The sequence below is a fragment of the Cupressus sempervirens genome, chromosome 6, assembly GCF_028749045.1.
Source record: "Cupressus sempervirens isolate cs-2001-9-10 chromosome 6, ASM2874904v1, whole genome shotgun sequence".
In the NCBI taxonomy this organism is placed as follows: domain Eukaryota; kingdom Viridiplantae; phylum Streptophyta; class Pinopsida; order Cupressales; family Cupressaceae; genus Cupressus; species Cupressus sempervirens.
In genome coordinates this window covers 435,325,377-435,340,538 of record NC_143123.1, presented here as the reverse complement: position 1 = coordinate 435,340,538, position 15,162 = coordinate 435,325,377, and the positions used below count along the sequence as shown (strand labels likewise).

The window sequence follows — 15,162 nt, the reverse complement described above, 5'->3', positions numbered from 1 at the left end:
CTATTTTTAGCAACAAATCACATTGAGCTTTGTGTTTATTGTGTATTGTGGCGTATCATATTCATCTGGTGAATAGCAGGCTTGGAATCATCAATTGCACACTACTTCACTACTGGCATGGTGAATTCACCATTCCTATCATACAAAAGTCTTCCCTCATACTTTTGTCGCTACTCAAGCACCATCATTGTACAAACACCTTCCATCCACCATATGAACTCCTTCCAACAATCGTCGTACAAACACCTTTCATTCCACCCTCCATCTCATTATCCATCTCATTTTCCATTTAACCCTCCATCTCACCTTCATTTCACCTTCCATCGCACCTTCCATCTCACCTTCCATTTCACCCTCCATTTCATCTTCCATTTCACCCTCCATCTCACCCTCCATCTCACCTTCCATCTAAACTTCCATTTCACCCTCCATCTCTGGCAGACTGAACACCCTCCATTTCTAGTAGACTCAACATCCTCCATCTCTAGTAGACTGAACACCCTCCATTTCTAGCAAACTAAACACCCTCCAACTTTAGCAAACTACCTTCACCTACCATCCGTACGACCTGTGCTAGGCCCCATACTCCACACCGTACAACTCACCCCTCCTTCACTACGCAACATCCTTCACCGTACGGTCTACTAACACCATACGCCAATTGCACCATGTCTCTCAATTATACGCCATTGCATCCTCCATCTATCATACAACCAATCCCTTCCCTCCAACCGTATGGGTTACCGAGACTAGTATGTTGGTAGAGCCGACTAGCACATTGGTAGTGTTTACTAGTATGGTGGCAGTGTGGACTAGTATGTTGGCAGTACCAATTGGTACAGTGGTGGTGTATTGTTGAGTAGGTTGGTAAGCCCATACTATTGAGTATACTTGGTTTTCCATAAAAGGGGTAACTCGTGTAGGTATCAAGTTGAGAAGATTACAATGATATTAGCGCTGGTGCTCTTGACATCCTGTTTGGATAATTGAGATATTTTTTTGAATTGGATCATACTATGGCACCCAAGAGCAATGGATAGTGACAATTGAAGGCACTACAAAAGATTGGTAAAGAACTCAGTGAGGGTGTTAATCTTCCATTAAATATATTGGAAGTATGTCTCTGTAAGGTAGACCAATTACCTTCAAGATTTATACAAAGGATCCTTTCTCTAATTAAGGATGCCTTAAGTCAGCCTTAGGCTATCAAGATACTATAACAAGAAAATAAAGTTGGCAGTTGCAGCATGTTTAAGTGAGATCTTGAGAATCTCGATTCCTAGAGCATCGTATGATGATGACATCCCAATAGAGGTATTGCACTTGATTATTGACAACTTTCAGAGACTTGATTACATCAGTGGTGATCCATTTGGTAAAAGATTTGCAATATTGGAGAATTGTGCAAATGTCAAAGTGAGTAACCTCTTAGATCTTGAGTTGCAAAATTTGATCCATGATATGTTTCATCACTTCTTGGTCACAATCAAAGAATTTCATGATACTAAGGTTTCGGTTGCAATGGAGAGCCTTATGATTTTGTGCATTGAAGAGATGGATGAAATATCCCAACCTATCATATCTATGCTATGGGTTGTTTGCAATCTAGAATGTGCTCCTATTGCAGCATGTAAATTGGTCAATAACCTATTCAAACATTTGTGAAGAGAAATTAAAGTCTCATTTGCACAAGTGTGATGAGATTGGTGACGACAACAAGAGTGATGCACTACTGGAGAAAGATGAAGAGCCTCTCAAGGATATGCAAGAATATGCTTCTACTCCTACAAGTGGAGAAAACCTTAGCCTATATGACAAAAGTAGGGCTGAAGAAAATACTTGCATGAGTTTGATTGGAAGACAACATTGATCAATCAGCGGCATGGAGAAACAGAAATTACCAAAAATTCTCTTTATAGGGATGAGCACATAAAGATTTTGGATCAGAGCTCCAATGTGTTTTAAGATCAGCTTTTGTGGGATGTTGATGACTCTAAGCATGACAAAGTTTATATTAGAGTGAAGCAACAAAAGCTTGATGGAGAGTTGGTCTCTACTTGTACAATATCGGTACGATGGCAATGTTCACTAGTAAAGTGAACGTGTCGACTAGTATAGCAGTGTCAACTAGTATGGTGGTTGACTAGTATGGTGGCATTGTCGATTGTCATAGTGTCGACTGGTACAAGTACAGTGGCAGTGTCACCTAGCCTTGTGGAAGTGTCGACTGGTACAGTGGAAGTGTCGACTAACATGGTGTCGACTAGTATGAATACAATGGCAGTGACAACCGACAGCATGGCAGCATCAACTGGTACAATGGAAGTGTCATCTACAATACTGTAAGTGTCGACTAATATGGTGGCAGTGTCGACTAGTACGATGGCAGTGTCGATGGTACAAGTACATTGGCAGTGTCACCTAGCCTAGTGGTTGTGTTGATTGGCATAATGTCGACTAGTATGGGTATGGTAGCAGTGCCAACTAATAACATAGAAGTTTCGATTGGTATGGTGGAAGTATCATCTACCATGGTGGTAGTGTCAACTGGTACGAGTACAGTGGCATTATGGCCTATTAGCTTGTGGATAGCAATAACCCAAGGATGTCATATTCAATGAGAAAGTGTTGTGCAAAGATCTGTTGCAGCAGCATGAGAAGAAAGAAAATGATCATGTAGTACCGGATGATACTCCAAAAGGTGATGGTCTAGTAGTTTCTTATGCTCTACGACAACAAATACCATAAACCCCAGTTAATGTTAGATGGTCAAAAAGGCTAAGTAGTCTTCCAGAAAGATGTTCTCCCTCTTTGTATCTTTTTTATCAACAGATGTTGGTGAACCTGAATATTATGATGAAGTTGTGCAGGTGGATACAAAGATTTAGTGGGAGTCTACTATGACAAAAGAAATGGACTCTTTGCTGAAAAATCAAACTTGGGATTTATACAAGTTGTCTGCAGGTAAAAGGGCTTTATAGAATAAATGTGTTTACAAGCTGAAAGAAGAGGATGGAGGTAAGAAAAGATTTAAAGTTAGATTAGTTGTCAAAGGATTTGCACAGAAAAAGCGAATTAATTTCAATGAGATTTTTTCTGCAGTTGTTAAAATTACTTTTATTCGTACCATTTTAAGAATTGTGGCTACTAAAGATTTGCATTTGGAGTAGCTTGATGTTAAAACAAATTTTCTTCATGGTGATTTGGATGAAGAAATATATATAGAACAGCCACAAGGATTTGAGATCAAAGTTAAGGAGAATTTAGTGTGCAAATTGAAGAAAAGTTTATATGGCTTAAAGCAAGCACCTCAGCAATGGTATCTTAAATTTGACAGTTTTATGAATGAGCATGGTTACACTCGATGTCATTTAGACCATTGTGTATATTTTAAGAGGTTGGATGATGATAGCTACATTATTTTATGTTTATCTGTTTATGATATGTGTTGGCCTGATTTTTCACCCAGCCAAAAAAATTGAAATACCTATAAAAATTAGGAAGAAAATGTGTTTTTGTTGCTTAGGGTTTCTGAGAATATTGTCAATTTCTAATAAAACCCTAACCTAGTAATTTTTTGCCCTAGCCCAATTTGAAGTGTTTCCTTAGTATGATATTTTGATATCTTTAAGATTATGTCTTTACCCTGTCATGGAGAAATTTCTTGAATCCGCAATCAAATGTGGCCTTTAGCCTAGGTTTTGTGTTCAAGTAGGAGATCATATGTCATTTTCCATCTTACATTACAATCTTACGATTCGGGTTTTAAGCATCCAATTGTAAGCATAAATTTTCCCTCTTTCGATGTTACGAAGTAAAGGCTAGCAAAGGATCGTAAAGGTAAAGTGCGGGGTCTCCCGATCTTATGATACCCCATATAATCGTAGCATCGCAGGTGTATGTTTTGAAGTGTTCCATCTTACGATCATCCTATTATCGTGTCATCATAAGTGTTTCATGCTAAATGGAAAGTGATACAATGTTACGACAAGCTAAAAGGCATAGGATCACAAACGACTTAAAGGGGGAACTCTCACCCATACGAGAGCAAGGAGGATCGCGAGATTGTAAGACATAAAATACAAAGATTGTGAAGGGTTTCGATCTTATGACAAATGGAAGATCATGTAGGCATAAGTGTTCCTAGAAAGACTTTCGAAGCTACAAAAATGAGGAGATTGTAAGATCGTAAGCAAGGTAATGATAAGTCATACAGTGATGCAAAGTCGGACCAGACTCAGCTACGGGACAAAAAAGGAAGATGTGTCAAAGTGAGTTGCTAGAGTGGCATTTTTTGGTTAATCAAAGATGTTGACTGAGACAACAGATTTTTTAGATTTATAGATCACCGTTGATCGGATGCAAATTGATGGTTGTCGCTTTCTCTCTTTATGGAGTTGCACAAAGATTAGCTAAAGCGAGAAAGCAACGTAATAACACGTGGAAGTGGTAGGGTCAGCCCATGTTGTGAGTTGCCAAAAGGTTGCTGACTGTGCGAGGTTCCAAGTGGCGAGTTTCAATTTGTTACAGCTACAACACATAAAGAAAAGTATTGTTTTGTCAGAACCATCAAATCAAGAAAGATCAACGATTTTCGTATTCTCGCTCTTTGAAGTTGCAAAAAGATTAGCCAAAGCAAAAATACAAGCGTTCGACACGTGTCTTAGTGGGCCCAAATTCAAAAGGAAATGCAACGATAACCAGGATCTTTCATGGTCGTCGGATCTTAGCAGATCAACGATCATCGCTTTCTTGCTTTATAGAGATGCTTGAAATTTAGCTAACGCAAGAAAGAGACGAGATGACACGCATCCTATTCGCCAAAAGGGTAAAGGCAACGGTTAAAAGAAAGCATCCGAAGTTACAAAGTGGTTTGTATAAGACGATCGTGAGATCGTAAGGGCAAAAATAAAGACTTCTGAAGCTACGATAAAGAAAGATAAGAGCTAGGCGTATGATCAGGTGTCAAAGACAGCAATTAAAGGCAAGGTTACGAAGTTACGACAAAAAGCTAGTTGACTGCGATTGAGAGATCGTAAAGCAAGAGAAGGTGAAACCTGATTTTACACAAAGTTGTGATCGTAAGATTGTAAAGGTCCATGTATATTGGAACGATGCTACAAAAGGTTTTGTAAACCGTTGAGCGCAAGATCGTAGCTAAGGAGAAGACATTCCAGCTGATGCTTTGATCTTACGATAAATCGCTGATCGTAAAATTGTAAGAGACTCTAAAGAAACCCTCAATCATGTGATAAGCAAGTGATCGTAAGATCGTAAAGGCCAAATTCATTGCTAAAGATGATATGAAGGGTTTAAATTTTCAAAGTCGATCGTAAGATCATAAACCCTAGGTTTGACATGAAAGCACTCCTTGCCCTTTTTCTAAGCTGGAAAAGCGACATGGGTCTCGACCAATGAAATTGGAAGAAAGTACAGAGGATAGAAGAACTTGAGGTGGTAGAAAACACTGGGTTTAAGGCTCAGATTGCAGAGCTAATACAGAGCAAAACAGGGCACAGATCAATGTCAAACAACCAAGAAGGATGAGCATTGATGCTCAATCCACACGGCAATATGAGGATCTAATTTTCAAGTGGAACAAAATCAAATTTAGATGATTTAGATGAAATCAAATTCACTAAACGGCCCACCAAGAAAAAAAAATGTTTTGGAAGCAATTGGAGATGTTAAGGCTCTGCCGGCAAGAAGTAGTTAGATATATACACGATTAAAGGCAGTAGAAGACAAACGGAATTGAATTAAAGATTCCTAAAGAAAGTGCCACAATTTTGCAATTGCTTCCCCAAATTTTGTTCGAATGCAGAGAATGTTTTATAAAGTAACACATAGAAATATCTTTGCATTTGCTTCCAATAGAATTTTGACATGTGTCCTCCCATCTGAAGCTTGTTGCAATCTTTCTCTATAAAAGGATTTCCAGGATGTGGAGTAAGGGGCCAAAGTCTGTAAAATTTTAGTGCTTATGCTATTTACAGTCAGTCCAATTTAGGTTAGTTCCAATTTGGTTGGAATTTCTTTCATTACTGTGATACCACAAGGCTGGTTCCAGTTTGGAAGGTTTTCCATTGCTGTGATACTACCATCCTCAGCATTTTTTCTCTGTTATGAATAGCAGTTAATGAATTACAGAGATAGTTCTAGTCTATTTAGCTATTTTATGAGTTATTTTCATGCATCCTATTGTATTTGTTTCAAGGAACTGAATAAAAATGCAGCAACAAGTTTATCTTCAGTCTGATTCTTGTCTCCTATTTATGTTGTTTGTAACGTCTTGTGGTTTATGAACAAAGTGCTTAAACCCAGTTGCAGCTCCTTAAAGTTGTATTTCTCAATATGTTTTGTTGTTGAATCAAAGACCCAAGTGAATGCTTGATATATTTTGATATATTTGACAAGGTTGTAGATTTCATGGAGGGATAGGTCGAGTATGAGGTTCAATCTTGATGCAGATGTCTAATTCACAAAGTGATAGGATAGATCTAGAAGTCCTCATATATGAGATGTATCAATGATTTCCAAGGATGTGTGTTAGTGATTTATGGAATTGCCCAATAGATAAGGCACTGATCAGCTACAGGATCTATATGTTTGTTTTTCATATCTTGGTTTTGTTGATAATCAGCACATTAATCAAAGTACTTTCTCTTTTATGTTGAAGAGCTGAAAAGATTTAACCTCACTTAGATTGTCAAGTTCATAGGTCATGTTATTAGCTATTTCATGTCTATGTTGTTTGCATGAGTATAGAAGGATTGGGGTTTCAATCTTCTTTATCTAGATTCAAAAGTGTGCTTTTGAAACTGGTACCATATGAAAGAATCTAAGGTTCACCCACCTAGATCTTGCAAAGCTTGAAGGAGTATAGCCTTATAGTTGGCCCCAATGTCTTAATAGGTATGTTGCAGATGGGAATTAGCTACCCCTCGATGTATTTGTTCCTATCATTGGGTTATTCAAAAGTTGTTAATTCAGAAGCCAACAATATGCTTGTAGCTGGGTCTAACATGAATCACATCAAAGGATTGAAAAATCAGTTAGCACAGTCATTTTCTATGAAGGATTTGGACACAACAAAACAAATCCTTGGTATGAAAATTTGTAGAGATATGAAACTCAGGAAATTGACTCTATCTCAAGCTGATTATATTAAGAAGGTGTTGCAATGTTTCTGTATGGCGAATGCAAAAGCTGTTAGCACAACTTTACCTGGTCATTTGAAATTGACTAAGGAGATGCATCCAAAGACACAAGCAGAGGAGGCTAAAATGTCCAAGGCACCCTATGCTTCAATTGTAGGAAGTTTAATTGTATGCTATGGTATGTACTAGGTCAGATATTGCACATGCAATGGGAGTCGTTAGCAGGTATATGAGTCACCCTGGGATTGAGCATTGGAATGCGGTCAAATGGATTCTTAGATGTTTGAGAGGAACATCCAGTAAATGTTTACATTTTAGGATACTACTACTGACTTACAAGGCTATGTTGACTCAGATTTGGCAGGGGATCTAAATACTAGGTAGAGTACTACAAGATATGTATTTGCTGTTGGTGGGACAGCGGTGAATTGGATTTCTCGATTACAGAAGGTGAATGTTTTATCCACTATAGATGCAAAGTATGTTATTGCTACATGTAGGACTAGAAAACGGGTTAGAACCTAGCATATTGTGAGCAACCACAAAACTCAGTAAACATACATTAAAATCCTTCTAATCTACCATGAAAATCAATTGAAGCATAAGGGAAATAAAACAAGTCCAACTCCCTCTTCAAATGTAGCTCCCATGTCCTTCTTTCTTCTCCATTTGATGTAGCTCCAACTACCTATAGTGCCAATACAATTGAAAGCAAATGACTATAATGCCATGACGATGCTATTGAGAGTACTAGAAGTGTGGTTTCAAGCCTAATGGGTTCTAAGGGATTCTAAGGATTCTAAGGATATGGCTATTAAGGGTCGAAAATGAGAGCAAGATGGCTCAATTTATAGCTAAAGTGCAAGAGGAGAGAATTGAATGAGAGGATGGACACTTGTCATTTCGAGTGTGCAACTTAGCATGATATTCCTTAGAATATCTATGACAACCATGACACAAAATGCCAAATGTAAGATTCTATGACGCATGAAAGTCAACATGGCTAAAAGTGAAGGAGAATCTATGACGTGCATATGACACCTCAAAGCCACTTGTAGCCAGGAATCTATGACAATAGAGGCTTATTATAGACATGTGTAAGGAATAAAATATATCAAATATGACATATTAGGGAAAATATCTATGACGCATCATGTCAATGTGTCAAGAATAGGTGGAATATTTGAATTAATAATTCATATATTCACACAAATAGAAATTAGTAAAATGGAAATTAGAAGTGGAAAAAATAGGACTTAGGGAATTTGAGAATTCCCATAGTTTGCAAAGATGAATCAATAAATTAATAAAAATCAATTAATTGAGAACGTTGGTTAGTAGGAAGAATTAGTAAACGTGGGATGAAAATGATCCAAATGACATAGGATTAGATTATGGGTTATCTAATCCTATAGGATAAATTAGTAAATGATTGGCCACTGCGATGAAATAAATGTGAAAATATCCTTTGATGAAATGCGACGATTATGCAGATCAACTAGGACAATGATGGGTAGATCAAAGCCATGATCAAATTGAATGACTGATTAGGATTGATAGCATGCCAAGGACACATGACATGGATTAAGGACATGTGACATTTAATGATCATTGTAAATGCCACAGGATTGAAAGTGATTGATAAGGTTGATCTTAATAACATCAACGAACATTGTCAATGTTATTAAACTGATTGGATAATGTCACGATCCAACACTGAGGGACTTGACAATGTCAATAATCGGATGATAAGAATGACAGATTTGACCTAGTACTGAGGCACATGACAATACTAAGGTCAGATTTGATGGGTTTGATATGATTTGATAGGTTGCCAAGGCACTGAAGGACATGACAATGCCTAGGGTTTGATAGATGATGATTGATTTGAGATATTTGACACATTTCGGGTTGATTAGGGCTGATATGGGATGATCTCAGGTTGATTTGGGATGATTCCAATGATGTTGAAATGGTTTCAAGTTGATTCCGAAAAGCTTGGATAAAATGGGAACCAATTCCGAAACGATATGCAATTGATTTGAAAGGGGATACGAATGATAAAGGATATTGTCGAAATATAATCAAATGATAATCAAGTTGGCCAAAAGATCGGAATTAGTGAAATGAGAAAATGGGACGAGTTAGTATGAAAAAGTGATTAAATAATAGACACGAACCATTTTTGAGCATCTACACTAAAGAGGCAGCCAAGGAGATGATGTGGCTTTAGTTCTTCAAGGAAGAATTGGGACACCCACAGAGGGACAATTATTTGTTAACAAGTAGCCAGAGTGTCATTCATCATGTAATGAATTTTTCTCTACATTCAAAGATGAAACACATACAATTACGGTACCATTTCATTTGGTTAGTATTGGATGATGGACGGTTAAACCTGGACAATATACATACAAATGATAATCCAGCAAATATGTTCACAAAGGTTGTGACAAGGGAGAAGTTAAACTCCTCTTCAGCTTCAGTTGATCTTCTAGGTCGAACAACATTAATGAACAACTGAGTCCAGGGTGGTTCGATCTAGTGGGAGCTTCATGGGGTGGCAATATTGCCATAGGATTTGCCTCCAAGTGGGAGGTTGTTGTTTGGTGTGGAGTTCGATCAATCACCAAGTGGGAGATTGTTAGCTTGTGGTGATTGATCAGGAAAGTACTGTACACTCAATGTGTATCCTTGTCAGGGTTACGGGTTGGGTCAGGCCTTGAGCAGGGGTTTGGAGGCAGCAGTCCTTGAGGAAAAAAAAATTATGGGCTATTTTTCCGACAATTTTTTCCACGGGCTGACATGTTCTAATTATTCTAACCCTATTTTTGTAAGCAGCAAAAAGCTTGTATAAAATGACTTAGGGTTAGGGATTTCATATAGTGGGTGATGTAATAGTTGCTTCTTGCAACAGTATTGAGTTGTACGGGATTATAGATTGTAATCAAGTTGTAACAACTACATAATAAGAAGAAATTGGATTCGTTGTTTGGTGGACATAGCCTAGGGATTGGGTGAACCACATTAAATCTTTGTGTCTTGTGTTCTCTTCTATGTGCTTTATTATTTTTTATTATTGGTTATATTTGCATGTAATTGTTATTTCTATCTCGCTAATCCTAACATGGCCTAGCGTCGTGGCAATGCCAACTAGTAAGGTGGAAGTGTCGACTAGCATGGTGTTGACTAGGATAGGTACGATGGACGTGTTGACTAACATTATGATAGCATTGACTGGTACAGTTGAAATATCATCTGGCACGGTGGCAATGTCAATTGGTACGGGTACAATGGCAATGTCACCTGGCGTCATGGTAGTGTCAACTAGTAAGGTAATATTACTGACTCGCATGGTGCTAGCTAGTACAGGGATGATGGAAGTGTCGACTGACATCATGGTAGCGCTGATTGGCATAGTGGAAATGTCATCTGGCATGGTGTTAGTATAGATTAGTATGAGTATGGTAGCAATGCCAACTAGTATGATCGTGGTGATGATTGTTACAATGGCAATGCTAATGGACACAGTGGTAATTGTGGGAGTGTTGATTGGGACAATGATAGTGTTGGAGTATGATGCATTCAGTGAAGGCATTGGATTGCTGATACAAGACCATACTCATAAAAGAAACAACATTTATTTTAAGTTATGAGATTTCAAAAGAGATTGGTCTACATGATCTCATGAAGGTTTTGGATCGGAGAACTGATGTGTTTTATGATTAGCTCCCATGGAATCCTGATGCTTTCAGACATAGCAATATTTACACCAAAGTGACGTACCAGAGGCTTGGAGGCAGTCTACTTGCCATGACTAAATCCAATTATGAACATGTAATCCTAAAGCAACATGGAGCTTTCAAGTAATATAGCTATCAACATCATTTCATGGTTTGAGATCCTAGATTTGCAAATTACTTGAGGACAAGCAATGATTAGGCGGCGAGGATTTGTGAAGCCCCCAAATTTTAATGTAATGACTTGATTAAATTAACTAATTAATTGGTCCCAAAATATAAATAATATAATAAAATAACCTTTAATTAATTACTTTAATTAATAAATGTGGAGACCCAGATTAATAAAATAAAATAGTTTGTAGTTGGGGTTCCAATTGATTTATGTTATCTCAGACCCATCTTTTATTTGGTCCTAGGTGTTTGTTGTTGTGTCAACACTTGTTGTCCACCTCTGAAGTTTTCCTTCGATGGGGTATTTATGACCAGCATGTAAGATGTTTTTGGTATGCAACTTGAATTATTTTATTGTACTGCAAATTCCAATTGGAATTCTATTTTCACCATTTCGGAAATGAAAGATCTTCCCTATTTGGCTTGTTGCAGTTTTAGTAAGATTCAGGCTTGCCATATTCTACTTATGGGTTACTTTGCTCGGATCTGGCAAATTTGTGAGCCGTCATTGTTTCCAACTATAATTTACTATTTTTAGCAACAAATCACATATAGCTTTGAGTTTACTGTGTATTGTGGCATATCATATTCATCTAGTGAATAGCGGATTTGGGATCATCAACTGCACACTACTTCACTATTGCCATCCGGTGAATTCACCATTCCTGCCATATGAAAGTCTTCCCTCATACTTTCGTCGCTACTCAAGCACCGTCACTATACAAACACCTTTACTCATCATCGCATAGACTCCTTCCAACAATCATTGTACAAATACCTTCCATTTTACCCTCCATCTCACCTTCCATCTCACTCTCTATTTTATCCTCCATTCCACCCTTCATCTCACCTTCTATCTCAACTTCCATTTCACCCTCCATTTCATCTTTCATTTCACCCTCCATCTCACCCTCCATCTCTAGTAGATAGAACACCCTCCATCTCTGGCAAACTTACTTCACCTACAACCATCAGTACAGGTGCTAGGACTTGTACAACCCCCATCCTCTACACTCTATGACCCACCCCTCCTTCACTGCGCAACATTCTTCACCATACAGTATGTTAACATTGTACACCAATTGCACCATGTCTCTTAGTTATATACCATTGCACCCTCCATCTGTCACACAATCAATCCCTTCCCTCCAACCATACGAGTTACCCAAACTAGTACATTGGCAAAGCTAACTGACAGTGTTTACTAGTATGGTGGCAATGTGAACTTGTATGTTGCAAGGACCAACTAGTGCAGTAGCAGTGTATATTTGAATAGATTGGTAGGCCCATACTATTGAGTAGACTTGGTTTGCCATGATAGGGGTAACTTGTATGGGTATCAAGTTGGGAACATTACAAAATTTTAATGCAAGTTCCTTCTTGTTTTGCTATGAGAAATGTAAATATGCAAAGGAGGATGCTCGAGAACAAGAAAGACTATGGCAAGCCACTTTAAATCATCTGTCGATGTTTCCTATGGAGGAAGTTGGGGCCCACGATGTTGAGAGATGAACACATGGCATGTATGCGGGTTTCCCATAGAACTGCGGGGAGAGCGACCCCGCAAAAGCATGTTGTGTTGCCAATTGGCACCGTCCACTGCTACCTTTTCGAACACCGCTATTTGAAGATGAAACTTAATCGTCGTGAATTGGGTTTCATGATAGTGTGAATTTTACTTCACACTAACCACACATTTAATCTGCCCAATAGTTCCACGTAATAACTAGTTGAATGCCAACTCATTGTTTAGAATGTTACAGTGTTGTCAATTGCAACTTGAATTGCCATTTTGCTTCCTGAGACATTGCTTAGAATGTTTTTATGTATTGCTTAGTAGTTTTTAACTTTTTAGTATCAACGTTTCAGACCTCACACCATGATCCATCATCAGAATGAGAAAAAAAAATGGAGTTTGATTTGAAACATTGAATCTAAAAAGCATTGTGATATATAGATGCACTGTCAACTACTACAATGGAATTTGGAAATATCATGTCTCATAGACATTAGATTAGTATGGTGTGCATCTGGATTCAACTACTAAGAGTTTATTTGCATCATTGTTTCAGATCACACTCCATTATCCATCATCGGGATAAGAGAGCTAATGTCTCGTCAACAATAGATTTCTATAGTCCATATAGACCAGTGTGGTGTGATTCTCAATTCAACTACATAGAATTTATTTACACCAACGCTTCATATCACACTCCATGACCATCATTGGGATGAGAGAGTTATAGAAAGAAATTCATGGAGTGTGATCTTTCTACAGCTCTCTAATCCTGATGATGGATCATGGAGTATGATCTGAAACACTGATGCAAAAAAATCTCCACAGTAGAATCCACACCCAAACCACCCTAAATATAATGTCTCTTATTGATTCAATACAAAGACAAATGCCTCTTATTCTTGAGACATTGTCAAACCCCTGTCATATCCTAAGACATTTATGACATATCAAACATTTGCGTAATTAATGAATGTCAAAAGTAAATTCTAAATTTTGCATATATAGAAACCAATTATTATATTGCCTCGCAGTACATCATGATTGTAGCTTGGATTTTCAGGAGCAACAACCAGTTCGCTTTCAGCTATAGCTCTCACCTATTTCCTTCTTGGTTCTTTGGCTTTTATATACACAAAATTCATCAACGACTGATACACCCTCCATCCACATAAAGAATGCCCCATGTTTTTGTAACTATCGATGACCCAAAATAAAAACCTATAAAAGAGCAAAGTTATAACAAGGAAAACAACTTATAAGCCCTTTACTTAGTTCTTGCATAGTTGCATATTGAGAACTATGTGTAAAATATTCAAAAAGAAGGAAAAAACATACTTATTTCAGAAGAGTTAAAAAGACCTTTACAAGTTCAGTATCTTGAATGACAATCTTGAATTAAGAATATATAAAATGCACCCTTATTGACAATCTTGAATTAAGAATATATGAAATGCACCCTTATCGAAATTCACCAAGCCAAATAGATCAGAAATTTTGATAGAATATATACTTTCAAGTAGGCTGAGCTTTCACAGTCCATGAAAGTCTTATTTCTTTTTTTCATCAACACTTCGGGATCACACTCCGTTATCCATCATCAGATTGTGGAACTAAAGATACTAATTTGCAGAATTAGCAGAGTAATATAGAAATATTGTTTTGTGCGTCTTCTGAAGAAACACGTTGTTATTGGAAAGTGTTCTGTCCCGGGCCTCTCTATTTTAATGAAAACACTCCCAAGCTACTATCTGACATAAAATGAAGAAATTTGAAAACTGGTATCTTGGTAATGCAAAACTTGATATTGCGATTACGAAAAGATCCAACTAAATAAACCAAAGTTATATCCACTTGGATTTTATTAAATGTAGGAAATTCAAGGCGTGATCGAGAAAAATGTCTGCACCTAGGCTTCTAGGTAGTTTTCTCTCAGCTTTGTTTTCGTTTTGTAGAGTCATTTCTATTTCCAGTGAGTCTTGTCCCGTTACTCTGTAACATTTTGTGACCACATGCTCCCTCAATTGAAATATTCCATTTTGTTCATGTGTCGTCATAGCGTCCCACAGGTAAGTGCGTAGCAGCCTTCGTTTCAAAATTTTGCCGCCCTGCAACATCAGAGAGAAATATCTTCTGTTATAGTTTCAAAACTATTTGAAAATTATAGCGAGCGCTTAAGAATGGTATTACAGAACCCTGACTCCTTGTCCCATATTATTATGGTTAATGGATTCTAAGTTCACTTGGTAAAGTTGAATGTTTTCTTTTAATGAATTCTAAATTCATTGGTTTCTTTTAATGGATTCTAAGTTCATTCGATAAAGTTGAATGGTTTCAAATGAATGCATTTTTTTCTACAATAGTAAGGCTCTTATAAGAAACTTATATATAAGTTTCTTATAAGAGCCTTTATATATATATATATATATATATATATATATATATATATATATATATATATATATTCGTTTTTTAACTTTTTGATGGGTAAAAGGTCCAGGTCAAGATTTTTATTATTAGTTAACAAAATGTACTCATAATTCGTCTTCAAGTAGGTACTAAGGGGAGTCAA

General features: G+C 37.3%; 1 protein-coding gene across 1 annotated transcript in view; it reads right to left on the bottom strand.

Moving 5' to 3' along the window:
• Window positions 1–14,665, bottom strand: part of LOC149552907 (endoribonuclease Dicer homolog 3b-like) — a 67,940-nt gene extending 53,275 nt beyond the window's left edge. The window contains exon 1 of the mRNA XM_089790246.1: window positions 14,500–14,665. Coding sequence (XP_089646372.1) covers window positions 14,500–14,647 — 148 coding nt within the window. The 5' untranslated portion in view covers window positions 14,648–14,665. The remainder of the gene's footprint in view (window positions 1–14,499) is intronic.
• Window positions 14,666–15,162: the final 497 nt, after the last annotated feature.